General features: G+C 41.8%; 1 protein-coding gene across 2 annotated transcripts; it reads right to left on the minus strand.

Moving 5' to 3' along the window:
- Positions 1-219: 219 nt before the first annotated feature.
- On the minus strand, positions 220-21,430 carry arhgap45b (Rho GTPase activating protein 45b). 2 transcript variants are annotated; one of them, XM_008300083.1, is made up of 24 exons: positions 21,155-21,430; positions 19,957-20,206; positions 18,554-18,736; positions 14,079-14,219; positions 13,813-13,897; positions 12,293-12,365; positions 10,814-10,889; positions 10,127-10,258; positions 9,956-10,017; positions 9,742-9,852; positions 9,584-9,664; positions 9,330-9,497; positions 9,018-9,155; positions 8,717-8,913; positions 6,975-7,099; positions 6,404-6,490; positions 6,129-6,230; positions 5,865-6,028; positions 4,351-4,539; positions 4,117-4,254; positions 2,935-3,206; positions 2,616-2,850; positions 1,995-2,100; positions 220-1,162 (listed from the first exon to the last, which is right to left on the minus strand). In XM_008300083.1, the coding sequence occupies exons 1-24, from the start codon at positions 21,428-21,430 to the stop codon at positions 723-725; spliced, it is 3,831 nt and encodes a 1,276-aa protein (XP_008298305.1). In that variant the 3' UTR covers positions 220-722. The 2 variants fall into 2 exon arrangements, with proteins under 2 accessions (XP_008298305.1, XP_008298313.1); XM_008300091.1 differs by lacking the exon at positions 21,155-21,430 and adding an exon at positions 20,652-21,130.
- Positions 21,431-21,573: the final 143 nt, after the last annotated feature.

Consider the following 21,573-nt stretch of genomic DNA (forward strand, 5'->3'; position numbering starts at 1 on the left):
GTGCTGTAATGGTGGTAGATTCTTACCTTCTTTTTCTTTCTGAAAGCCATGTTGTAGCTGCTGTCAACTGCCGCTTATTGAACAGCTCTGTTAATTTGCCTCACATGGTACCACCTCCCTGTTATCTATCTGATCTGTGTTTGCTTCCTGTTCTCCATTTTCACTTCATCTGTAAAATACACAAACTGTCAGAACAAGGTCGGAGGTACAAAACTACAATTTTAAAATAAATGAATTTTATTAAAACTGACCAAACATCCATAACAAAGAAATACAGGCAACATTTATAAGAAACTGCTAAATTATTTTAAGTTTTACGGCTGAAATATAAACCAGCAACACTTTAAACAAAAGACTCTTCTTAACAAGTTAGCGTGTCGTACACATTGTGACTTGTTAGACACTTCCAGAAGGAGAAAAATGCATTAAAGTACAAAATGATGAAAAAAAAGGAGACATTTTTAATAAATTGGCTCAAACCTTTTGAAATGACAGGAATAATAGCATCAAAGGGAAAAAAAAAAGCATGCGGACGTTTTACTGCCAGGACAGATCAATACAGTCGCGAACATCTACACAGATTAAAAACGTAGAATTTCATCTTGATGTACAAAACATCCTTTTCAAGTTGACATTTTGCTTGATTTTAATGTATAAAAGTCGGATTCCTGTTACTCAACGTTACCTGACAGGCTTCACACACAAAGATTTTGGTAATAATATCAGACAAACTCAGGCTCAGTGTCCCGGTTTCTCGTCAGGGGTAACTTCTTTCCACACAGACGTGCCACTGGACGCCCTGCTATGCTCACTACAGGAGAATAAGGAGGGTTGTTGTTGTTGTTATTGGACTGGTTCACATTGAGCTCGGCCATAGAGGCGCTCAGCTCCTGCTCTGCTGCCGTGTCGTCATCTGGGGGTCCGCTGTCGGGCAGAGCGGGGGGCTCTCCTCCCTCTGGGTGTTCCTGGTCCTGATCTTGTTCTGGGTCGGTGTGGGCTGCAGAGTGAGAGGACAGGTCCAGACTGTCCCTGTAGCTCAGCTGGTCTTCGTCCACGCTCACCTCGCTCTCCTGCTTCGTCAGGCTGCGGGAGTTTCTCTCATCCAGCTCTGAGTCCGAGTCGGGAAGCTGCTCGCTGGAGCCCAGTGACCCCAAAGAACTTCCTGAATAGAGATAAAAACATGACAGATCTATGTTCTGCCCGCAGAAAACACCTGGAACTGAATGGAAACAACAAGAATAGAGGAAGCTATTTTGGGTCATTCCACCTCAGGTCACCATCTCATGTTTGTCAGACAGTGTCTTCTGTGCATACGCATGCTGTATTAAGTATATAGTATAGCACCACTTTTCATAAAACTACTGGAAGGACTATGAGTTGGAAAACCATTTTTTTTTCTTTAGCCAAGTAACAACATTAAAGAACTCTTCCAGTTGTTGTCCTTATATTAGCCATAAAGGGAAAAAAAACATTTTTTTAAAATTTATAACTTTTGTTTTAAAGTCTGCCTCTGACTGGCACCATACTCTGTATATTTAAAGCTCTTATCGGTGCTAATCACAGGAAAAACATTCAGCCTCTCAAGGTGAAAAATAAAAGCTTTGGTTGGTGGATTATTGATTTAAGAAAAAAAAAGATCCAGTTTGCACTATCATATGACTGGTTTGTATTTTTCTATGAAAGCAGGATTGATAAAAAAACAAAACAAAACACATGTACATATCTATAACCGTACAAAATTTCAGGATTCTAGCTACAATATTTTTCAAGCTATTGCACTTCAAACGTGGCTCTTGGAGTGAAGAAAACGATGCAAAAATGGACATGACCCCACCATTATTTAAGAATTTTTATCTCAGAAACTAATGTTACCTATAATCCCAGAGAGAGAAAAAAACATCTGTCAAATTGATGATGGTCAGGCATGGCGCTTCGGTGAATTGAAGCAGAATGACCCTTTTATTAACAGCAGCTTGGCCTTTGTTAAAACTTACCACATCCTTCCTCAGTTTTCTCAGAATCTGGCTTGTTTTGCTCCTCTCTGCTGCCGTCCTCTTCTCCATCACCAGGACTCCCCACCTTCTCATCTCCAACACTTTCCTGAACCAGGAGGAAGTGGAGAGATGATCATCAGCACACAAGACATGCCGTCAGAATGTTATTTGTTTGGCTTTGTGTTACCGAAAGCATATCAAACATGCAAATGTAAAACCTTGTTGAATGTCATAACTGCTGACATTAAAGCGCTTCTGGTTTTTTTTTAACCTCTTGACTCTGTCTGGGAAGAGTTACACCTATTTTTTGCTGTTGTTTATTTATTGGTAGCTTCCTTGCACATCTTTCACAACTGTTATTTTTTTTAGAGTTCCTTAAAATATATTTTCCCCATGACGTTTGCAGAATATATTTAGAAAAAAAAGCAAATATTTGTTGACTGTCATGAATCTCCAGAGCCATGAAACAAATAGTTCCTTTCATTGCTTCTTCATTTATTAGACTTGAATTTCATGCAAAGGTCCAAAAAGTGTCTTTGTTGTGTCCAGTACACTACACCTCTAAAGTTTGAATTACAAAACGCTTCCTACAAAACACACAATACGCTCTCATAGTTCTACCTGCGGAGGGGGGTTGGAAACAGGGCGGCTTTTGTTGGACTGAGAACTTTTGGACTGGAAGATGGATGAATAGAAGACTATGAGGGCCTCCACGATGCGGGCCTGGTGGGGGTAATCAACCAGGGAGGACAGCGATATTGTGGCCCCGGTCGGACGGGGACGCATCAGGGAGGGACCGAACACGATCCCCAAGTTACTGGGGCTCATCTTGTTATCTTCCTCCAGCTCTGCGATCCTGAAATGAGCAGAACAAGAGAAAGGAGGATTAAAGATGAGTGGCTGCACCCAGTACAAGTTTTGTTTTCTTGCCGTTGCTGACCTTCGAAGGTGGCGAATGATGTAGCGCAGCGTAGCGATGTTCGCCTTGGGCAGGTCCTTCAGAAGCTCCTTCAGGTTGTCCACCAGGACCAGAACTTCAGGGTCGGTGTTGGGGCCCTGGTCCACCAGCTCCGGCCCCCTGACCACTGCTGGGTTCGTGACGCTCGTCTCGGCCTCCTCTGCCTCCGGTGAGTCTGCGTCACTGTGCAGACTCTCTTTGGCAAAACCCATCAGCTTGTTGTACAGACGGAAAGGCATGATGGGCTCAGGCAGCTGGGGAGGCAGGAAACAGGCAAAAGGTCCGTTAGAGAAGCTGAATTAAACATAAACATATTAAACTTTCAATGTATGGTTGAAGAGCATTTTAATTATATGGAACTAAAGAAAACAGGGATTAATTAAAATAAACTCCAGCAAGAACTGTTGTTCAGGTAAAGTAATAAAAACTATGTATTTTGCTGGACAAACTACAATCTTTATCTAGTTATTATTATTTATAATAATAATAATAAATTTATAGGTGGAATATTAATTATTACACGAACTCTGGAGACTATTGGATGAATACATAAAGTGTTTTATAATAATATATTATAAAACTTCACTTCATTAAAATTAATCAAATCTATGAAATCCAGTTGAAAATGAAAACGCTGCTCTTCACATAATGTCTTATTTATATCTGCAGTCCCTATTATATGGTGTATATATATCATTTTAAGAATTATTCATATTTGCTTGTGATTTACAGACTTGTCAGTGAATGTCTCAGTAGGAGGAATATGATCACTTTAATTAGTTTATCTCTTTATCCTATTTCTTTCTTTCCTATCTGGTAATACACACACATAAAATTAAACTGCATTATCATATTTAAGTGATGATCACCAAGTACAACCCTTTTTTTCTGAGTCTGTTTGTGAATTCCATGTATGTGGGGTTACATGCAATCAATTAGAATGCATATAAAGTTTATCACCAAAAAGAAACCAGGAAAGCCAACCCTAAATCTCCAACTACAGATAATTATACAGATGTTGATGCAATGGCTTCTTGATATTGTCCCACTAAAACCTTAAAGAAATAGAACAAACTGATCAGGTATTTGGTATTAGTTTCCATTTATCTATCTATCTATAAAGTCAGTTAAAATACGTGTCCATGCAGCTGGTGTCATGTGTACCTGTCTGAGGTAAAGCTTGAGGACGTTGCTGATGTCGTGAGGTGAACACTGAGACAGCTCCACCAGCTCTTTGCCGTTCTCGAAGGCCTGACACAGTTTCTCCACGCGAGTCTTCACTCCGTTCACCCTGTAGATGCCCTGCGAGGAGGAAGCAGCGGTTCATACCAGGTAGCTCAAAATACGTCTGTGCTTAAGTCGAATCCTCTACAGTTACATACAAACGTGCTGTCTCACCTTCATCTTGAGCGCTCGTCTCTCTATCTCTGAGATGCACTTGGTGATGATGAAGGGGATGCCGTCGCTGGCGCAGCTGGCGACCTGAGAGAAGTCTCTGCCGAACAGCTGCAGTCGGCCCTGCAGCTTCTTGTGACCGCACTGGATGGTCAGAGTCTCCAGACAGCGCTTGTGGCACGAAAGGAAACACTGAGAGGACAGAGAAGAAATAGGTAACCTTAAAACCACCATAAATTCTTAAAGCATGCCTTCTTTAGGGCTTAAGGACAAAACCAAAACCCCGTCTATAAAACCACAGGGCCACCTGGATGCTCATATATCCACAGAAGAATCACAAATATACAAGAAATGTACGAATGTAAAGAGAAGCATGCAAAACATATGAAAGAGAAGACCAAATGTCTCTGATCATATATAAAACAGGGTTACTAAAGCAGCGCATTAAAATATGTAGCATGGCAACTATTAAAGGTGGAATAAATGTTGCTTGTGTTAATAAAAAAGGAAAGTCTTATCACAATAAATGTCTAAAACAAACTCCTCTGGAACCAGTGAATAATTAAACCATTACATATTGTATAGATTATATTATATAATAACACCAATTATCCAGGAATAAACGACAAAAACAATCTCACTACTACTTCTGTACAGAAAACAGTTTTGTCATTTTTTTCCTGATGCAAAATCTTTTACTTTATTTACGTCCTATTACCTGAAAAATACCACAGAAATGTGATGAAGTCTCTGAGTGACACAGTTTTGCTTCTATTAATTCTATTTCTGTATTTTTCTCATCTAATTAATTGAGTTTTTAAATCCAGCTTTTATTATTTATTGTTTTTTTGCTTTGTCTTTAAATCTAATTTTCATTATTTTATTTTAACATGTTGTCTTTTCAGTGAGTTTTTTTGTTTCTCTTCCGTCTCTCTTTATTTTACTTCCTACTTGTTCTTTGAAGCACCTATAACTAAACCAAACTGTATGAAAGGTACAATAGAAAAAAAGTTTTATAAGCTGATAAACTATAGTGTGTCCAGAGCAACATTTCTCCATGTTGACAGCAATTATTGATCAATCTACTTTTGCATATTGCTTATTTATTTGAACTTTTTACCTGCACTCATGTTGCGTTCTGCTCATATATTGATGTCAATAGTTGTGCCTCAGTATGTAAATCTTTTTAATTGCTTTAGTGGATTCTCTGTGCAAAATCGACACTAGATTACACAGCTTACTGGTTTAAAGGATCAATAAGCAATACTTGGTGCATAGTTTTAGTAGATTTGACTCAATGAAATTGTCCTTTTTTTGCACAGATTTATGGAAAAAGCTGCCTTTGACTATGAAACTATCTTGTGTGCATCATCCCTCCTCGCTACAGTTTTGAGCACATTAGCTATACAATGAACTTGTCAAATAAGATGCTTGAGGATCCGCTCGTTAACAGACAGTCTCAGGGGATGAACCTCTCGCTGCAGGTTGGATGTTTAAGGACATGATGAAGACCTCACCTCCTCACACTCGGCTCCCTGGAAGTAAACGTAGCTGTCGCATTCTCTGCACTTGGCAGGAGTCCGTAGCTTCCTCAGTCTGTGGGTCTGGGCTGCTTTGGACAGGCCGATGTTCCGGAAGGGTCTGGTGGAGACGACCACGTCTGGATCCATGCCGTTGATATCTGCGCAGAATGACCTCCGTCATGCACGCTCCGTAAAACCAACATGAGATCGACATCGTGATTAAAAAGCCACACCGAAAGGACAATATGCAAATCTTACTTGAAGTTTCGAATGAGGCGACATTCCCGTCTTTCTCGTCTGCATCCTCATTGGACGACATGGTTCCAGTCGATGACGTCCGGGCCATTTTACTGATGTCGCCTAAAATAGTTAAATACAGTTTAAATGTGGATTCTCACGTATATTCTCATGTTTGCCTTTAAGAAAATCTAAGCAGAGGAGAAAGAGATGAAGCTGTTTATGTATAAATTAGACACCCTATAGCTGTTCATGTTAGTGTGAGTCCATTTCAACAAAACCAAGTTTCCACTCACTCGTGCTGGCAGTCGGAGAATCCATGCCTCCATCTCCTCCGACGCTGTCATCGCTCACTGTTGAACCCCACGACTTGTGGCCCTGCCCTGGAGAAAACAAAGACAGAATAATATGATAATCACATATAAATAATGCCAGGGATTTTACTGTATAGTTTAAACATCTCTCACAGAGGGTTTAATTGGCCCCCAAAGAGATGTTAGTACGGGAAAAATGAAAATCACCAGCGATAAATGATAAGAAATGAGATTTTAATCAGTTTTGTTAATTCGAGATTCATTTGCTCACTCATAATAGACATTGTAGTTCATCAAGAGGTCAAAAGTAACAGTAAATTGCACAGATATCTGTTAGTAAGGAAACACTGACTCATTTTGCAGTCATCCCGAAAGGGCTCCATTCTGAGCCTGGAAAACCCCTAAAGGGTTTACCTCTACAGCCCTTACAGACATCTTGTGCTCTATTTGATCAACACTACAATCGCAATAAATGAATTAGAAGCATTAGCTCAGCAACAGGCGACATTTATCTTTCCAAACCCACAGTAACATCCACAGCAGCATCACTTACTCTTGCGCTGAACCTCCGTGTCCCTGTTGTCTGCAGCTGCCGGATCCACGCTGATGGACGGACCGTCGCTTTGACTCGTATGTGTGTCCGTGTTGAAACTGTCGTTCCTGGGTCTGTGGCCATGGCTGCAACAAATTAAGCATTATAAGACAGTAAATATATTTAAACTGGTATTTTTTTTTTATTGAAATTATTGCATCAGTGGAATACGACTAAATATATTTCCTCAAGTATGCTACTAATGTATATAAATATGAAGTTACAGCCAGTGTTCAGTTACTCTAACTTAGGATTTCACTCTCATATCTGTAAGCCGATTTCTCATTTGTGTCCATACAAAGCACATGTAAAACCAAAAAATTGGGGTTATACATGGGGTTACGTCAGAGATGTTATTCATGCGTTCATTCAACCTATATTTAAACTCAGAGAGCATTAAAGCATGACGGCCTCATTTACAATGTAGCCAAGTGTAAAAATAAAACAAATAGGCACACAAAGAAGAAATAACAACACAAAATAATTAAATGGCAAAGTTATTAAAATCTGAAAAGCTCCTTAAGTAGAGCATTTAAGTTTTAAAACCAAATGAATCAAGTAAAACAAGAGTAGCCGCCAGTAAAATGAGATCAAATTCAAAACCTGAATTCCCCTTCATATAAAAATGAGTCAAGCTTTGTTTTGCAAGTTCTTTCACTTTGCAGGTGCAATGTGGGGGAACCTTCATTTTTCAGGCCCTTTAATGCCATCAGTCTCGCCTCTTACAGTAAAACTCGATGGGATTTTGTTTGTAATAGCATTTGTATGCAAATTGTTCCACGCTGTCCCCCCAAAACCAATCAGCAGCTTTCTAAGTGTTGTGCTGGGAAACAAGCAATCGTGTTGTTGCATTGATAAAACTGCAGGAGGCACAAGTATAACCAGTGGGGTGAAATATTTTAAACCGCATTTTGGGGGAAAAGTCATCAAACTTTTAGAAAAAATAAAAATAAAATCTGATTTGACCCGTGATTCTAGACCAGTAACTGTATCTAAAAATGGACCAATCTCAATAATGCCACCCATAGGCTTTCTGTAGAGCATTTTGACACTTGGTGTGGTGGTTCCCACTGCTGTCCTCTTGCCTGCCTTCTCCTAATTTTTGATTAATAAAAAAATGAGCTGGAGTGAAGCCACAACTCTAATTATGCATAACTTTGAGCCTTAATGCAGTTTTAATGGGTGAGTTATACAAAAAGAAAAATCAACCCCTTGTATAGTTGTCATCAGTGAGGAAATTAGCTACCGAGACCAAAACTGTTTTTGTACCAGGTTGTAAACATGTTTATTTCTGCTGTAAAGTTTGACATTTTAACATGGGGTTCTTTGGGGACTGACTCTCTTTTGGAACCAGCCTCTAGTGGCAATTTCGGGAACTGCAGTTTTTGGCGTCATTATTTATACCAACTAATGCAAATTATGTAGGTTCTTTATCCCAATCACTATTAAATTACAGTTTTGGTGCCCTCCCCCTTACAGTTAGGTAGGGGCCTGGTCTTATTAGCCCAAAATAGCTGGGCAAGATGGCTGCTGACTGGCGAGAATTGCCTAATGGCTTTGGTTACGTGCAAAACAATTGACTTCATGTTTAGCGTACAAGCATGAGAGAACTATCAGTGTTCTTTGCAACAATCTAAGTAATTTTCAAAATATCCAACTATTCCAGAAGCTTTCGATTAAAAACCTATGACTGAGGCTCTTACTGTGACGACGAGCTGGAGGGCGAGTAGTCGTCAAACGTGTAGTGGACATTCGGTTGCTCTGGCAGCTGCAGGTCTCGCACGTGGGCGGCGTACTGCTGGCCGGGGTCGTACAGTTTGCTGCTCTCGCACAGAGTCTGGTAGTGGACGGGCAAAGCTACCGTCTGCATGTGCATGAGCTGGTAGTAGGAGATGGTGGCCTGGGGGGAGACAGTTCAAGAGTTCAAGAAAGAGCTTTTGCGGCTTTGATATTATTCTGTTTTAGCAGCAAGGACTCAGGGTTTATATATGCGTTTGTTCTGACCGATCGGAGGGTCTGATCGCTCTGTTTGATGACGTCCTGCAGCTGCCTCAGCACTGTGACCTTTGTGTGCTCCAGCTCCAGCTGCTGAGTGATGGCATCTGCTATACATGTCCGGTAGGTGGCCTCCGCTTCATCCGCCTGCAAAGACACATATTTACTTTACGTAAGATCAGAAAGAAACAAAGTGCTGATTGTGACACCGTGGCAGCCAGATAATCAATCATCTAGAGCACGATTAAATGATTTTTTTTTTGCAGCAGAGATAGAGCTCTGAAACCACACAGAGCAATGAAGCAAAGTTGAGATAAGAACCTTGTTGCGAGCCTCTTCCTCCACTCTTTTCTTCTTCTCCACAGACTTCGCCGTAGATCCTCCTCCCTCCTCTTCGGCTCGGCAGGCTGCCGTTTTGGCCTTGTCGTACTCCTCGCAGCGGACCATGTAGGCCTGCTTGGCCTTGCGCAGGTTTGCCTCACACTCCATCTGGACAAAGAATCGCACATACAATGAGGCGTTTGTGGCCATTTCTGTTTTTCCAGTATTACACTCTTTAATCATTAGGATCATACCAGTTTCCTTTTCGCTCGAATCCACAGTTCCTTGATCTCCTTCCTCCTCTTTTCGTGCTCCTGTTTGCGCTGCAACAGAGGCTGCGTGGACAACAACACGTGTCACATATTGACTCAATAACTCGAGGATGTTACGGAGAGTTTGCTGCTGAATGTACCTGGATGAAGGTCTGGTTGTGCAGGGTGGCGTTGGCCTGCTGCAGCCCAACGCTCTGCTCCTGGTCCTGCTCCAGAGCCAGAGAGTAGATGGAGAAAAGGGGCATGTGGGGCTGGAGGGAGCGAGCGAACAGCATTTGATTATGAACACCATAAGAATTACAGCTTTTTAAAAATGTAATCTTTTAATCTTTAGAGTTGAGAAACGAGGTTTACATGTGTTATGCTGTGTTTGCAGGACTGGTATAATCTCTGGAGGCCTTTGGAGAACTCGGATTCTGGCAAAACAGAAGAATTTTACTGGTAAGTAAAATCTTCTGATCGTGAGTCACCAAAACTTGCTGTACACTATAATTTTCTGACTAAACTTCTGACGCCGACACTTACCCAGTGAAATTCTCTTTTCCACGTAGCTCATCAGGTCCTTCATGTACTTGGAAATGGTTTTGGCGTACAGCAGAGCCGAGTCCACCCCTCCCTCGCTGCGCTGCAGGATCACATCCACTTCCTCAACTCTGCCTACACATCGAAACAGATTTCGGTCACTGCAGGAGAAGGAGTTCACTGCTATGACAACAAACTGAATTTGTTGACAGAGATTTGTGGGAGGTGAAAGTTTGCATCGGTTGACTCGCTGCAACATCCTGTGTTTCACTGTGGTTTAATTTTTAGTTGCAACTGCTTTAGACTCGCAGTGGTCCGTATTAGGAGGTCTCTAATGTTGGTAAATGGCAAAATGTCACTTTCTAAAGCTAAAACTTCCATTTGTCTCGAGTTATTGTGTTCAACTCGTGACCTAAAAAAATAAAGCATGCATGCACCGCATTATTTACATCAGCAGGGGGAGACCTTCCATCCAGGGTTTGGTACGACTCATGATCTGAATACAGGCTGGATCATTTCTGATTAAATATTTGCCTTAAACTACACAAAGAGATGCTCATGCAAACATATCAAAAGACACTATAAGAATCATTTGAACAATAGCATTAACAAAGGGAGTGAATCTGACTGACTTAAAGTGTCAAAGAAAAAAGCCAGAGACTGAATGGAGGAGAGGGACTTGTTGCCTACCCATGTCCTGCAGGTCGCTCCTGAAGTGTCCTCTGTCTCCTCCATGGCCTGTCGCAGCGTACAAGTTCTCCATCGACTACACGGCACAGAGATGATTCGTTACTGACACACATATCAAGGCTGACAAGCAGCTGAGGGGAATTTTAAAAAAATTCTAAACTCAGTGGGAAGTGGGGAGTGGAAATCACTTCATGTACAGTGATATGAAACTTTGAAACGGTGCAAGAGCCCATATTATGCTTTTTTGTTTTTTCCTTTTGCTTTAGTGTGTTATTGAGCATTTATGTAAAAGGTCTGCAGACTTTCTGGGATGTATGTCTGTCATTCATCACTTTCAATATTCCTCACAGCTTCATTCAGAGATGCCCACAAAAGTGATGGAGAAAAGCCACGTTAGGATGTGTGACATTCATCAAACACACAAGACTGGACAGTACATCAAGTGGCAGAACGCATTATAATGCAACTGTCCGCAAACGACTGAATCTTTATCTGGAGTGAGTCTCAGTCTTGGTTATAAACTGTGACTCTGTTTGTGACAGCGCACCTGTCTGATGTGAAGAACAGGACACGACTTGCCATTAGATCCCAGGATAATTTATAATATAAATAACGAACAAAGTTGCTAATGTTACACACAAATCTCGCTTTAAAGACGACCACATGGATCCTGCTTCAAGTATTTTATAAACTCAGAGGAAAGACTTGTTGCTTTATGCATGCAGTTCAGACTTCTTCCAAGTGATGCAGAAACGTTACAAGTTTCTGACTTAGTAAGATTGCCATTGTGATTTTTATGAGAAGCTGACCAGGGTGCACATTCGGACACGAAGCCAACACCTTTAGATGCCGTCAGATTTAAAGAAAAGTGGTCTAAAAAGGGCTTTACAAAACCCAAAGCTCACACCAAACCGAGTTATTCTGTGCTCTGTTCAAACACTGCTCCTTATCAGCCTGAAACGAGACGTTTGAAGTTCAGGTTTTCCTTCTGTTACTTATCTATGTAACCGCGGAACACATTTGCATAACGCCCGGCTATCGGCTTGTCTATCGGTAGGTCCTCAAACAAAAACTGAGCCACTTTCTCGTTTTATTACCTCACTCAAGCTGTTTCTGCTATGGATGCATCCCTATACTTGTTTGGGTTACAGTGCATAATCAATGATACTTGAATTTTGTCAGCCAACCAATCAGAGCAAACTCGGAGTTTAGAAGGAGGTCTTTAAAAATCAGCAGCTGAAATGAAACGCTTCAGACAGTGGAGGAGAAAAAGAGGCTGCAGAAATGTACAAGATGAGAAAAATAAGGTGCTTTATGAACATTAAAGCATGTAAACCTGCATTTGCAGACCCTAAAAATAAAGCTATATAGCTGGAAATGTGCATGATATGGGCTCTTTAATGTGTTAGGTAACCCCACTACACATATACATTTTTAAATGCTAGATGGGAAACACTGTTGGCTTTGTGATAAACTCACCCTGCTCTTCTCAGTGGGCAGCAGAGAGAGCAGTGTGCTGCTGTCCACCTCCCCCATCAGCAGCTCAGACACACTGAGGACAAACACAACAGAAACAACTTAACATCGTGGTAGAGAGGATGTGCCAGAGACTGATGGTTGTTGTAAAGCAAATTTTAAGAGAGACAGAAAAAAGAGGAAGAAGTCTGAGTACTGTACGAAACCTTGACAGGTACTCTGGAAACAGGAAGGGATATAAAACAACAACAACAACAACAAAACTTTATCTAGGTTACTTTTGCCAGCCAGCTTTTTATCGTTTTTCCATCCCAATATAAGTCAAGTTGTTTATTTATAAGAATTTTTCTACATAGACGCCCACTCAAGAAAATGTTCTGTTTTCTAACTAACGGCTTGTTTGCTGAAACAGGGACGAAGCAACAAGAGTGGGATCTCCATCTTGTTTTTTTCTGTTCATGACAGAAAACAACTCAAACAGAGGAAGAGTGGAGGAGAGAATGAGGAAACAGACTCGTCGGGCAGATTTCAACTGTCTCTGCCAGCTCACTTCCTCCTACAGCTCCGTGACACTCGTCTAAAGCCTGAAATGCCACAGACAGACATGTGATAAACTGTTGGTGCAACAAGCTGCAAATATAACGAAAAACAGACAAATTCTGCCTGCAGGTTTAAAGATACTATTTTAATAGTTAAAAAAATAAATAAATCTCAAACATATATTTAACGACTCTGTAGATGATGTTTAAAAATTGGTCTCGGTTCCTCTTCAGGATCTCAAATCAAAGTGAGCGTTCACACGACTGAATCTGTCTTTACTCTGTGCAATCTGTTCATTTAGCAGTCAGACAGTTAACAGCGTTTTCAATTTTTGGTTTTGTGTCATACGGTAGAAGACAAACCACTTCCTGTTTTCAGCTTTGCCTCATGCAAATGTGTCACCATCGCTGCACTTCTCTCTAATTCCCAACAGCAGCCTACTTCGTAAGCGTTATCACACACAAACACACATCACCTGATCGGATTGTGACTGAAAAAAAAAGAGGTAACACCTGTTTGGACACCATGGCTTCACTTTAATAGGGTCTTTGGTGCAACAACTGTGACTGTAGTGAACAAATAAGGGCTGCAACTAAGGGTGGTTTGATTCTCAATTAATCTCTCAATTACTTTCTGGATTAGTTGTTTGATATATAAAATGTCAGAAAATGGTAAAAATAAAGGTGAGCAGCGTTTCCCAAAGCCCAAGACGACGTCCTCAAATGTCTTCTTTAGTCCACAAGACAAGGATGTTACTGAACAGACACTGAAAGATTTAGTTTCAGTTTTGTCACAGAGGAGCAAAGAAACCAGAAAATATTCACATTAAGAAGCTGGAATCAGAGAGTTTTTCCTTTTCCCTCTTTAGAACAATAACTCAAGTCGTTTGTCAGAATAGTGGTGCATTAATTTATTACCAGGAGCTCTGACAGGTTGTAATATTTCCCATTGAGACGCGTTCTAAAGCTGGGTCAGGTACTTACTTGCTGCTAAAAGCAACTGCAGTGGTTTCAATTGCCTTCTCAAAGTCCTTTTTGTCAGCTTCGTTACAAGCTTCATAGTGGAAACCTGAAAAAAATCAAGGTTTCGGTTATGTGCAAAAACACCTGCACGTCTCATTTATATGAGTACAGTGTGTTGCTTTAGAAAGTAGGATCAATGAAACTTAAATCATCACTATTTTAAACAATGACGTCGTTTTTCGTCCTTCTACTGTAAAAACAACTTCTCTGTGTTTCTCTGTACTGACCTTTGACCTTGGATATGAGGTTCCCGGTAGCGGTGAGGATCTCCACGGTGTTGAGCAGCGGGTACGTGTTGATGACCTGACGCAGAACCCGCAGGACCTCCCCCAAACACTCGTGGGCCACCGGGCGCTGACTCTCCTTACCTGGAGGGGAAAGAAGGATGAACAACAGGAGAGAAACTGAGCTAAACAGACTTTAAAAAGAGCCAAGCAAGAGGCTGTTTATTTCAGCGTCATATGCAATAAAAATCTAAGACCTCTTTTAGTTTTCTTTGTCTTGTGTGTCCGTTACGTTTTCATTCGTTGTGCAGTTTTACTAGTTTGTGGTGCGTTCAGGGTTCTGGCTCAACAAGCAGATTGGTGTTGGTTTGTGAAACTCAAATCTGTGACATTAAACTCAGTTGGAAGCTTTATTTACATCATCTATTCATAATAAATTACTTATTTGTGTACCAGGGCTGAACAATGAATTTTAAAACTCCATAAATATTGAAACAAACTGCAATTAGGATGCAATCTACGGAGCACATCAGACCCAGAGTTTAAACTGAAATGTTTCTACAAAATCCTCCTTGTGTGACGGTCACACTTTAGAAGGTGTCTCATGTTGTAATCCTCTACCCATACTTTAAATCTGTTCCACTGTGAATATTGAACTGAAGCAAAAACGATAAACAACCGGCGATATCTGCCTGAAAAATCTGTTCGATGTTTTCCCCGAATCATTCAGCCTCACTGTCATCTTCAGAGAAACTAAACAATGCTCGTGTGTTCTCAGGTAAAGCTCACCACTGCTTTCAGTGACGTGGCGTTTGTGCTACAGAAAGGTGAGAAACAGAAACCTCAGGTCATCATGAGGGCTGGAGTTCATTTCTGAAACATCTTATCTGTCAATCTATGGATGCAGATTTAGAGTTTCTAATATGATTCATGAGGATTCTGTAAGTTAAACTATTTAAAGTCAATGGAAGTTTTGTTTTCACTTTCACATTATATAAAAGCTGTCGATCGTGTGTTTCTCTTTGACAGAGATGCTTCACAAATTCTGCTTTCCTTCCTAGTACAGTAGATACAAATTGAAGACTGAGCAGCAAAATTTTTGTTGTATTTTTTAAGATCATCATGTGGGAGTGTTTGCAGGATAGATGTGTCCTTGAACGCATCAGAGAGAAAGAATGCAGTCCACCCTGGCCAATGACAATCATCAAATAATAAAGAAAGAAAGATGTAGTGAACTTTCTTTCCAAGCAACAAGTAGAAGTCACAGCTTCCAACCAATAAACAGCCTGACACATGACTTTTATGTTGCGTTTTCTCCACAGATTAAACAATCAGGACTTTCTACTTGGTGTTAATTAAGATTCAGGGGTTTCAAGCTAGCTATGTTCCCGCTCATGTCAGCCTTAATGCTAAGCTAAGCTAACCAGCTGCAGGCCAAAGTCTTCTGTTCATCCCTCTGGCCACCAAACACAACAACAGAGTCCTACACACATGTTAATAGAACTGGAGTGATATCTGAACAAAAGCAGAACTTACAACAAACTTTTCAACACATCAATTGAAGGTTTAAAAAGCTCTCTATATCTGGGTCATCATGGTTTATCTCTGCATAGCAGTCCTGCAAGCAAGTGATGAATCTGACCAAAAGATCTGACCGTAGAGATCCATCACCGTGTGAGTCACAGCATCCGCCTGGTTTAGTCTCTAAAAATGATCTGGATCAGTCACCGTTTACCAGACAGATGAGCAACATGGATAATATCCCCAAAAATAGTCACCGATTTAACCCCTGAACCTCATTTCTATGTATCAAAGTTAGATGAAAATGATTCCTCCCTGCCTTAGAATGTCCGTCTCACCTACAACTTTGCTCAAACACTGTGCAGCTCCTCCATACGACACAAAAAATAGGGAGTAGTTCAACCATAATAGCACATGTTCGAGCCAGAAGCTGATTTTGAAAAAGGAAACAGAAAAATTCATCTTTTAGGTTTGTTCCGAATTTAACTCCAGACGTCCGGATGTTTGTTCTTGATGCTGTCGTCGGTACACTGGATGGAAATGCTCCTCACTGCTTACTTTGCTCATGATAAGGGCATGTTAACAAGGGGGAAAGCTAGATTTTTATCAGTTTCTCCTTTTTCGAGGCAGCAGACAGAGACGGAACAGACAGTGTGATAATGGACAAACCGGTCAGTGTCAGACAGGTCAGAGGTTTAATGTCACTGGTGACACATCTACTGGCTGCATCCTCATTTCCTCCTGCATACGCTAGGTTTCTGTCAAGTGTTGCAACCTCCCACTCTTCCTCACAACGAAAAAGCTTTTTTTTTTTTTCCCCCAATCAAGGCGGTGGGAGGAGGCCAGAGGGCAGCGGGTCATCCACAGTCTGTCTGGAAAAGTGTGTCAGAGAGTCGAAGCAGCAGCAGCAGCAGCAGCAGCAGCCAGAACAGAATGACCTGAGCACGGTGCCAGAGAGGATGTGGTCCTTGCTATTGTTTTGCAAGATTAGAAACTGATTGTGGTGCCGTGCTACATCTGCTTTCTGTGGCTCACAACAACATCACTTCACTCTCGAACTGATGACAAAGTGGGACCTTAAAACCGAGCTCCAGGTCACGAGGAGCTCTGGATTAGCAGGCGGCCGCCGCGCCGATCGAGCTGCTGATTAAGACGTCGAGGCGTCACGTCACGGAGACGTGGCGGCCTATCAGAGGAGGAAGTGTGGACGAAGCCTTTCTGTCAGAGGCTATCCATCATGGCTTCCTGTTTAGGGCTGACCGTGGGTGGAGAACACGGCAGAACAGAGCCAGATAACAACAGACAGAAAGACATAAACAAAACTCTCAATGCGAACTGCAGGGATCTGCTCTGAAACAGGCTCTTCTAACTACAGATATAAACCGTAATGATGAGAAACTTCTGTTCTTTTGAGGTCAAGGTGGTGTTCTACAGGTGGAATCAGGCCTGAGGTGGCCGTTTTGACTCCATGAAGCCGTTTCAAGCTCGGCTGCATCATGCAGGAGGGGAAGAGAGCTCGTACGCGGCTGCAGTAAACAAGAAGCCGGCTTCCTGCTGGAGACAAGAGTGCGGTCGAGTCTGTGGGTGCAGCGGAAACGCAACACTTCGTTTGGAGAGAGGAAGCTCTGAGCCACTTGTAAGCTGCTGGTGCAGGGAGGCTCCACCTTCGTTCTCTCCTCCCCTTTGACGCAGAACGTGTTGGCACAGTGAGCTGATGTAAGACTGACGAGAACCTGTCGAGGATCCTTCATGTCGTCTGCACGAGTGCAAAGCAACGCAAAGGGGAAGAGTGAAACCAAACAGCCTTGTTCTGTCTGCAGACGTGGAGGTCAACCCGACACCTCACACCGACACAAAGCGACAGCCGACAGACCCAATGACAGACTGTCAGCACCTTAATAAGCTGTCACTGTACTGCACTACCATCAGTATGCATGAGTTGATTTCTACATATTCATTTTATTTATATAGTTTTTTTTTTTTTAATCTATCTTTAAAAAAATATATGACACTAAGACAAGGTGAGAGAAACGTCTCTTGGTTCCTCTGTATGTCCTGGATATATACAGAAATTGACAATAATTATGATAACCAGTAAAATCACAGAAAAACACTTTGTAACTGTGAATAATGTCGACATCAAAACTGTATTTTTACATAAAGTAATTTGTTCTTTTACAACGTATGACTGAAATTACACAATGTTTTTCTGTACTTTAACCAGAAAAAACGTCTTTTTTTTTTTTTTTTTTTACAGATATTTGCTATTATTTGAAATGAAAATTATAAATTGAAAATTATTGTTTTTTACCTGTTATTTTACAGATTTTTTCTGTTTTCTTAAATTATGAATATTGAGTAGAATCACAGTAAAAGTTTTAATTTATATGTTGATTATCTAAAAAAAAATAAATAAAAATTCCATCTCTACATGAGGCCAAATTCTGTGTTTTTACAAAGTATATTTTCCTGTAGTGTGTTGCCATAAAATTACACTTCTTTAGTCTATTTAGATTAGCTAAAGATATATAAATATATGTGGATTTTTTTTTTTTTTAAACAGATATTTACAGTATTCCATAATTTAATTTATAGATTTTTCTGGTTCCGTTTTTAAAAGATTTTCACAGTTTAAAAAAAAAAAAAAAAGGATTTAAATTGTATTATTATTACCATTTTATCAGTGCATAGTGTCACTGGGCACAAGCTGAAAATCATACGTGGCTTCACACAAACACAGAATTATGTTTTCTTTCTGCAGCAAGCAGTGTTTCAAACCAAACCAAGCCAGAGCACACATCGGTCGGCAAACATGTTTCTGGAAGTCAGAATTTGGCAAAAAATTTAGCAGCTGACGAGATGAACGGTTTGTTGTTTAATTCTTCTTGTATGTGTTGAACTGCATCTGCTGCAGGTGTTCAGGTGAAGCTTTAAACCCGTCGCAGCTCTTTTCTTACCCTCAGTCAGAACGACATCCTTCAGCTTCTCCACAGCTTCGGCGAATCGAGCCACGTCCCTCAGCAGGGCCGGGATGTCCTCCACCTCGATGGCCGTGCTCTCCGGACCATCAGAGGGAGTCGTCGGGGTCAAAGCCCCTCTGCCCTGGCCCTTAGTGAACACCCACGACTGGAGCGGGAACCCTGAGCGGAGACAGAAGCATCACTCAGCAAACATGACTTTAGCCTTCATGAAGGACTGAATAGACCTGCAGAAAACTGACTGGTACCATCACTGGGATTCATCAGTACTTTATCAAACAATTAGACGTCATTTTCCTACAATTTAAAGGAATAGTTCCACTTTTTGATAAACATGTTGGATTAAAAAGATCAATCACACTCTGGGAGTCACATGTCTGTATGAAGAGAGTAAATTCTCCGAGCTGGTTGCCTGGCAACTGCTTCCAAGAGATAATTTGAGATATTGTCGCCATTTGATGACAAATTGCCATTTTTGCACTTTTTGTACATATGAACAAACGAGGCAGATGTTTCCTGTTTCAGCACTGTGGGAGATGAACATTTTCTAAATTTTTTTTTTTTACAAAGTTACTGTTAGTTTACAGATTTTTTGTGCTTTGAAAAGAAAAAAAGTAATAATTTACACATGAACCCTTAAAGTAGAGGCCTAAAGTCTAAATGATGCCCACATCAACAACATTTGTTTGTTTCTTTACATTGTGTATCCATAAAATTACACTGCTTTATTGAGTTTGTTTTTTTTTTAGATATTTGCATTTTGTCATTTTTACTTTTTTTTTTTTTAACATTACAACATTCTACATTTTTCAACATATATTTTCTGGCACCCTTGCTGTCAAGTTTTCACCATTTTGCCTTTAAGCTGCTAACAGAGGCCTTTTTTTTTACACTATGACGTGAGAGAGAGACCGTCTTGTTTACCCAGATGATCAAACTATTCCTTTAAATGTGAGAATTTGCTGCTTTTCTCTGTTTTATATGATTGGAAATTGAGTTTTTCACAGTTGGTCAGACAAACACGTGACTCTGAAGAGGTCATCTTGGGCTTTGAGAAGCTGTGAAGGTATTAAAACCAATCATTAGTGGTAGCTTTACTCTAGATTGGATCACAAACTTTGTTTAGCTCAAAATGTAACTGTCTGAAGGCTTCAAAATCCAACCAGACACTCTCTACTGTAGTGAATTTAAAGGGTTGCAATAAAAGTAAATCATTTCAGAAGTGTAGGATCTGTTTCTAGTGTTGTGTGCCCTGCTGGAGTGCCACATTTGTCCAGATTTTGTCTTCTGCTTCAGCTCAGGTGTGGATGTGGTGGCTCTAAGCACTAGCAGACATGAGCAAAACTACAATGAAGCACATTTCATAAACGTCTGAACCGGACCTGCAGCACTGGCGTGTCTGCTGAGGGCGGTCGGCCTCTTCAGGGTGGCCACAGGAGACGGGCAGCCCACTCCTTGCATGGCGGCCAGCTTGCCATGCTGGGTGCTCGGGGTGCCGGGGCAGGAAGCAGAGGGGTCCTGGTGCCCGGCGGAGGTCGGGGTGAGCAGTGAGGAGGAGGTGGAGGACGCTGGAGAGGAGGAGAGGGTGGCGTCGCCTGCATCTTTCCGAGGCTGCTCCTGGAGAATGGAGAGCTGAGGGCCAGAGAACAGTGATTTATGCTTTTACAGCCCGAGGACATCGACGACGACAGCAGTCGCACTGTTGTTGATAAACACACACGAGGACTTTCACAAGATCCTGTACCGCGTTGTGCAACACTTCCTGACTCCAAGCGACTGTTGGGTGCGGCAGGCCGAGCACAGTGTCGAGTATCAGAAATGTCATGAAGTGTTTGGAGTAGGAACAGTGGAAATGATCATCTGCATGTAAAACACAAATACTCATGGAGAAGGTTTTTTGTTTTTAAAAAAAGCCTCTTAGTGAACTTCTTCCACCAAATAAAGAAGATTTAAACGATAGCTCACAGTTTTGAGGCCTCTCAAGTGCATCTCCAAGCAGATCAAAGAGAGCAAACACCTTACAAGAGACACAACATCATGGCTGAACATTCGCTGAGCGTACTGGAGGTGCACCTACCTGTTTAAGCCATACACTGTGCTTGTTGGGCAGTATGTCCAGCCTGTCCTTGCCTTTCGACTCGGCGCCTCTCTTTACTCTCTGACCAGTAGAGTAAGGGTTGTAGCTGCTTTTACCGCCACGTTTCAGCATGCTCCGTCCCCCTACAGCCCTGTCCCCATTCTAATATCTAATCTGAAAGTGATCTGCAACCTGGCACTAAAAAAAAAAAACCCACAGTGGAGATACTTCCTATGTATTACTTAACCAGATGAGTCAGGCACAGATCTGAACATTCGGCTCTGTCACTCTGCATCTTAATGGATGTCTTAAAGCAGCCACATGACAAACTCCAACAAAAAAAAAACAACCAACAACTTATATCTGCTGTAAGTAGATCCACACTCAGAATCACCCCTGACTGGTCTGTCTGCAGCTGAAGGTCATCTGACACCACACTAACACACACACACACACACACAAAGACACACACTAGTAGGAACCAGAAGTGATGCGCTACTCACAGACTGGGCGCCACTCTGTGGCCCGGGGCTTCCTGCTCGGCTCTTCTTCGAGATGGATGGCGTCTTGATCAGTTCCCGTTTCTTCCTGGTGAACATCTTGAGCGTGCCTTTGCCGTCCATCCCGACCTCTTTGAGTTTTACGCACAGCCCCCCCACCCACCCCCCGACGCGCCACTTGGGTGATCTGCCGCTCAGCGGGAGCTCGCTGCCATCCAGGCCCACTCTGAGCCACGGTAACTGTCTGCTGTCTGTCTTCCTCCTCCCGCTGTCGCTCATCGAAGCCGCGCAGGCTCACTGACGGAGAGAGAGAGACGCAGACCGCTCACCGCAAACTGTGCGCTCCTGGCATCCGCTCTGCGCGCAACGCTGAGTTTCCTCAGGGGAGGAGGAGGAGGGACGAGCGTCAAGTAAACTTTGTC

This window comes from Stegastes partitus, unplaced genomic scaffold, assembly GCF_000690725.1.
Source record: "Stegastes partitus isolate 25-593 unplaced genomic scaffold, Stegastes_partitus-1.0.2 Scaffold33, whole genome shotgun sequence".
In the NCBI taxonomy this organism is placed as follows: domain Eukaryota; kingdom Metazoa; phylum Chordata; class Actinopteri; family Pomacentridae; genus Stegastes; species Stegastes partitus.

Coding starts and splice junctions, on each gene's coding strand:
- arhgap45b (XM_008300083.1), bottom strand. CDS start 21,430: ATGAGCGACAGCGGGAGGAGGAAGACAGACAGCAGACAGTTACCGTGG. Junction 12,366..13,812: donor GCAGTTGCTTTTAGCAGCAA/GTAAGTACCTGA, acceptor GTTTGTCCTCAG/TGTGTCTGAGCTGCTGATGG. Junction 8,914..9,017: donor GCGATCAGACCCTCCGATCG/GTCAGAACAAAC, acceptor GTCTCCCCCCAG/GCCACCATCTCCTACTACCA.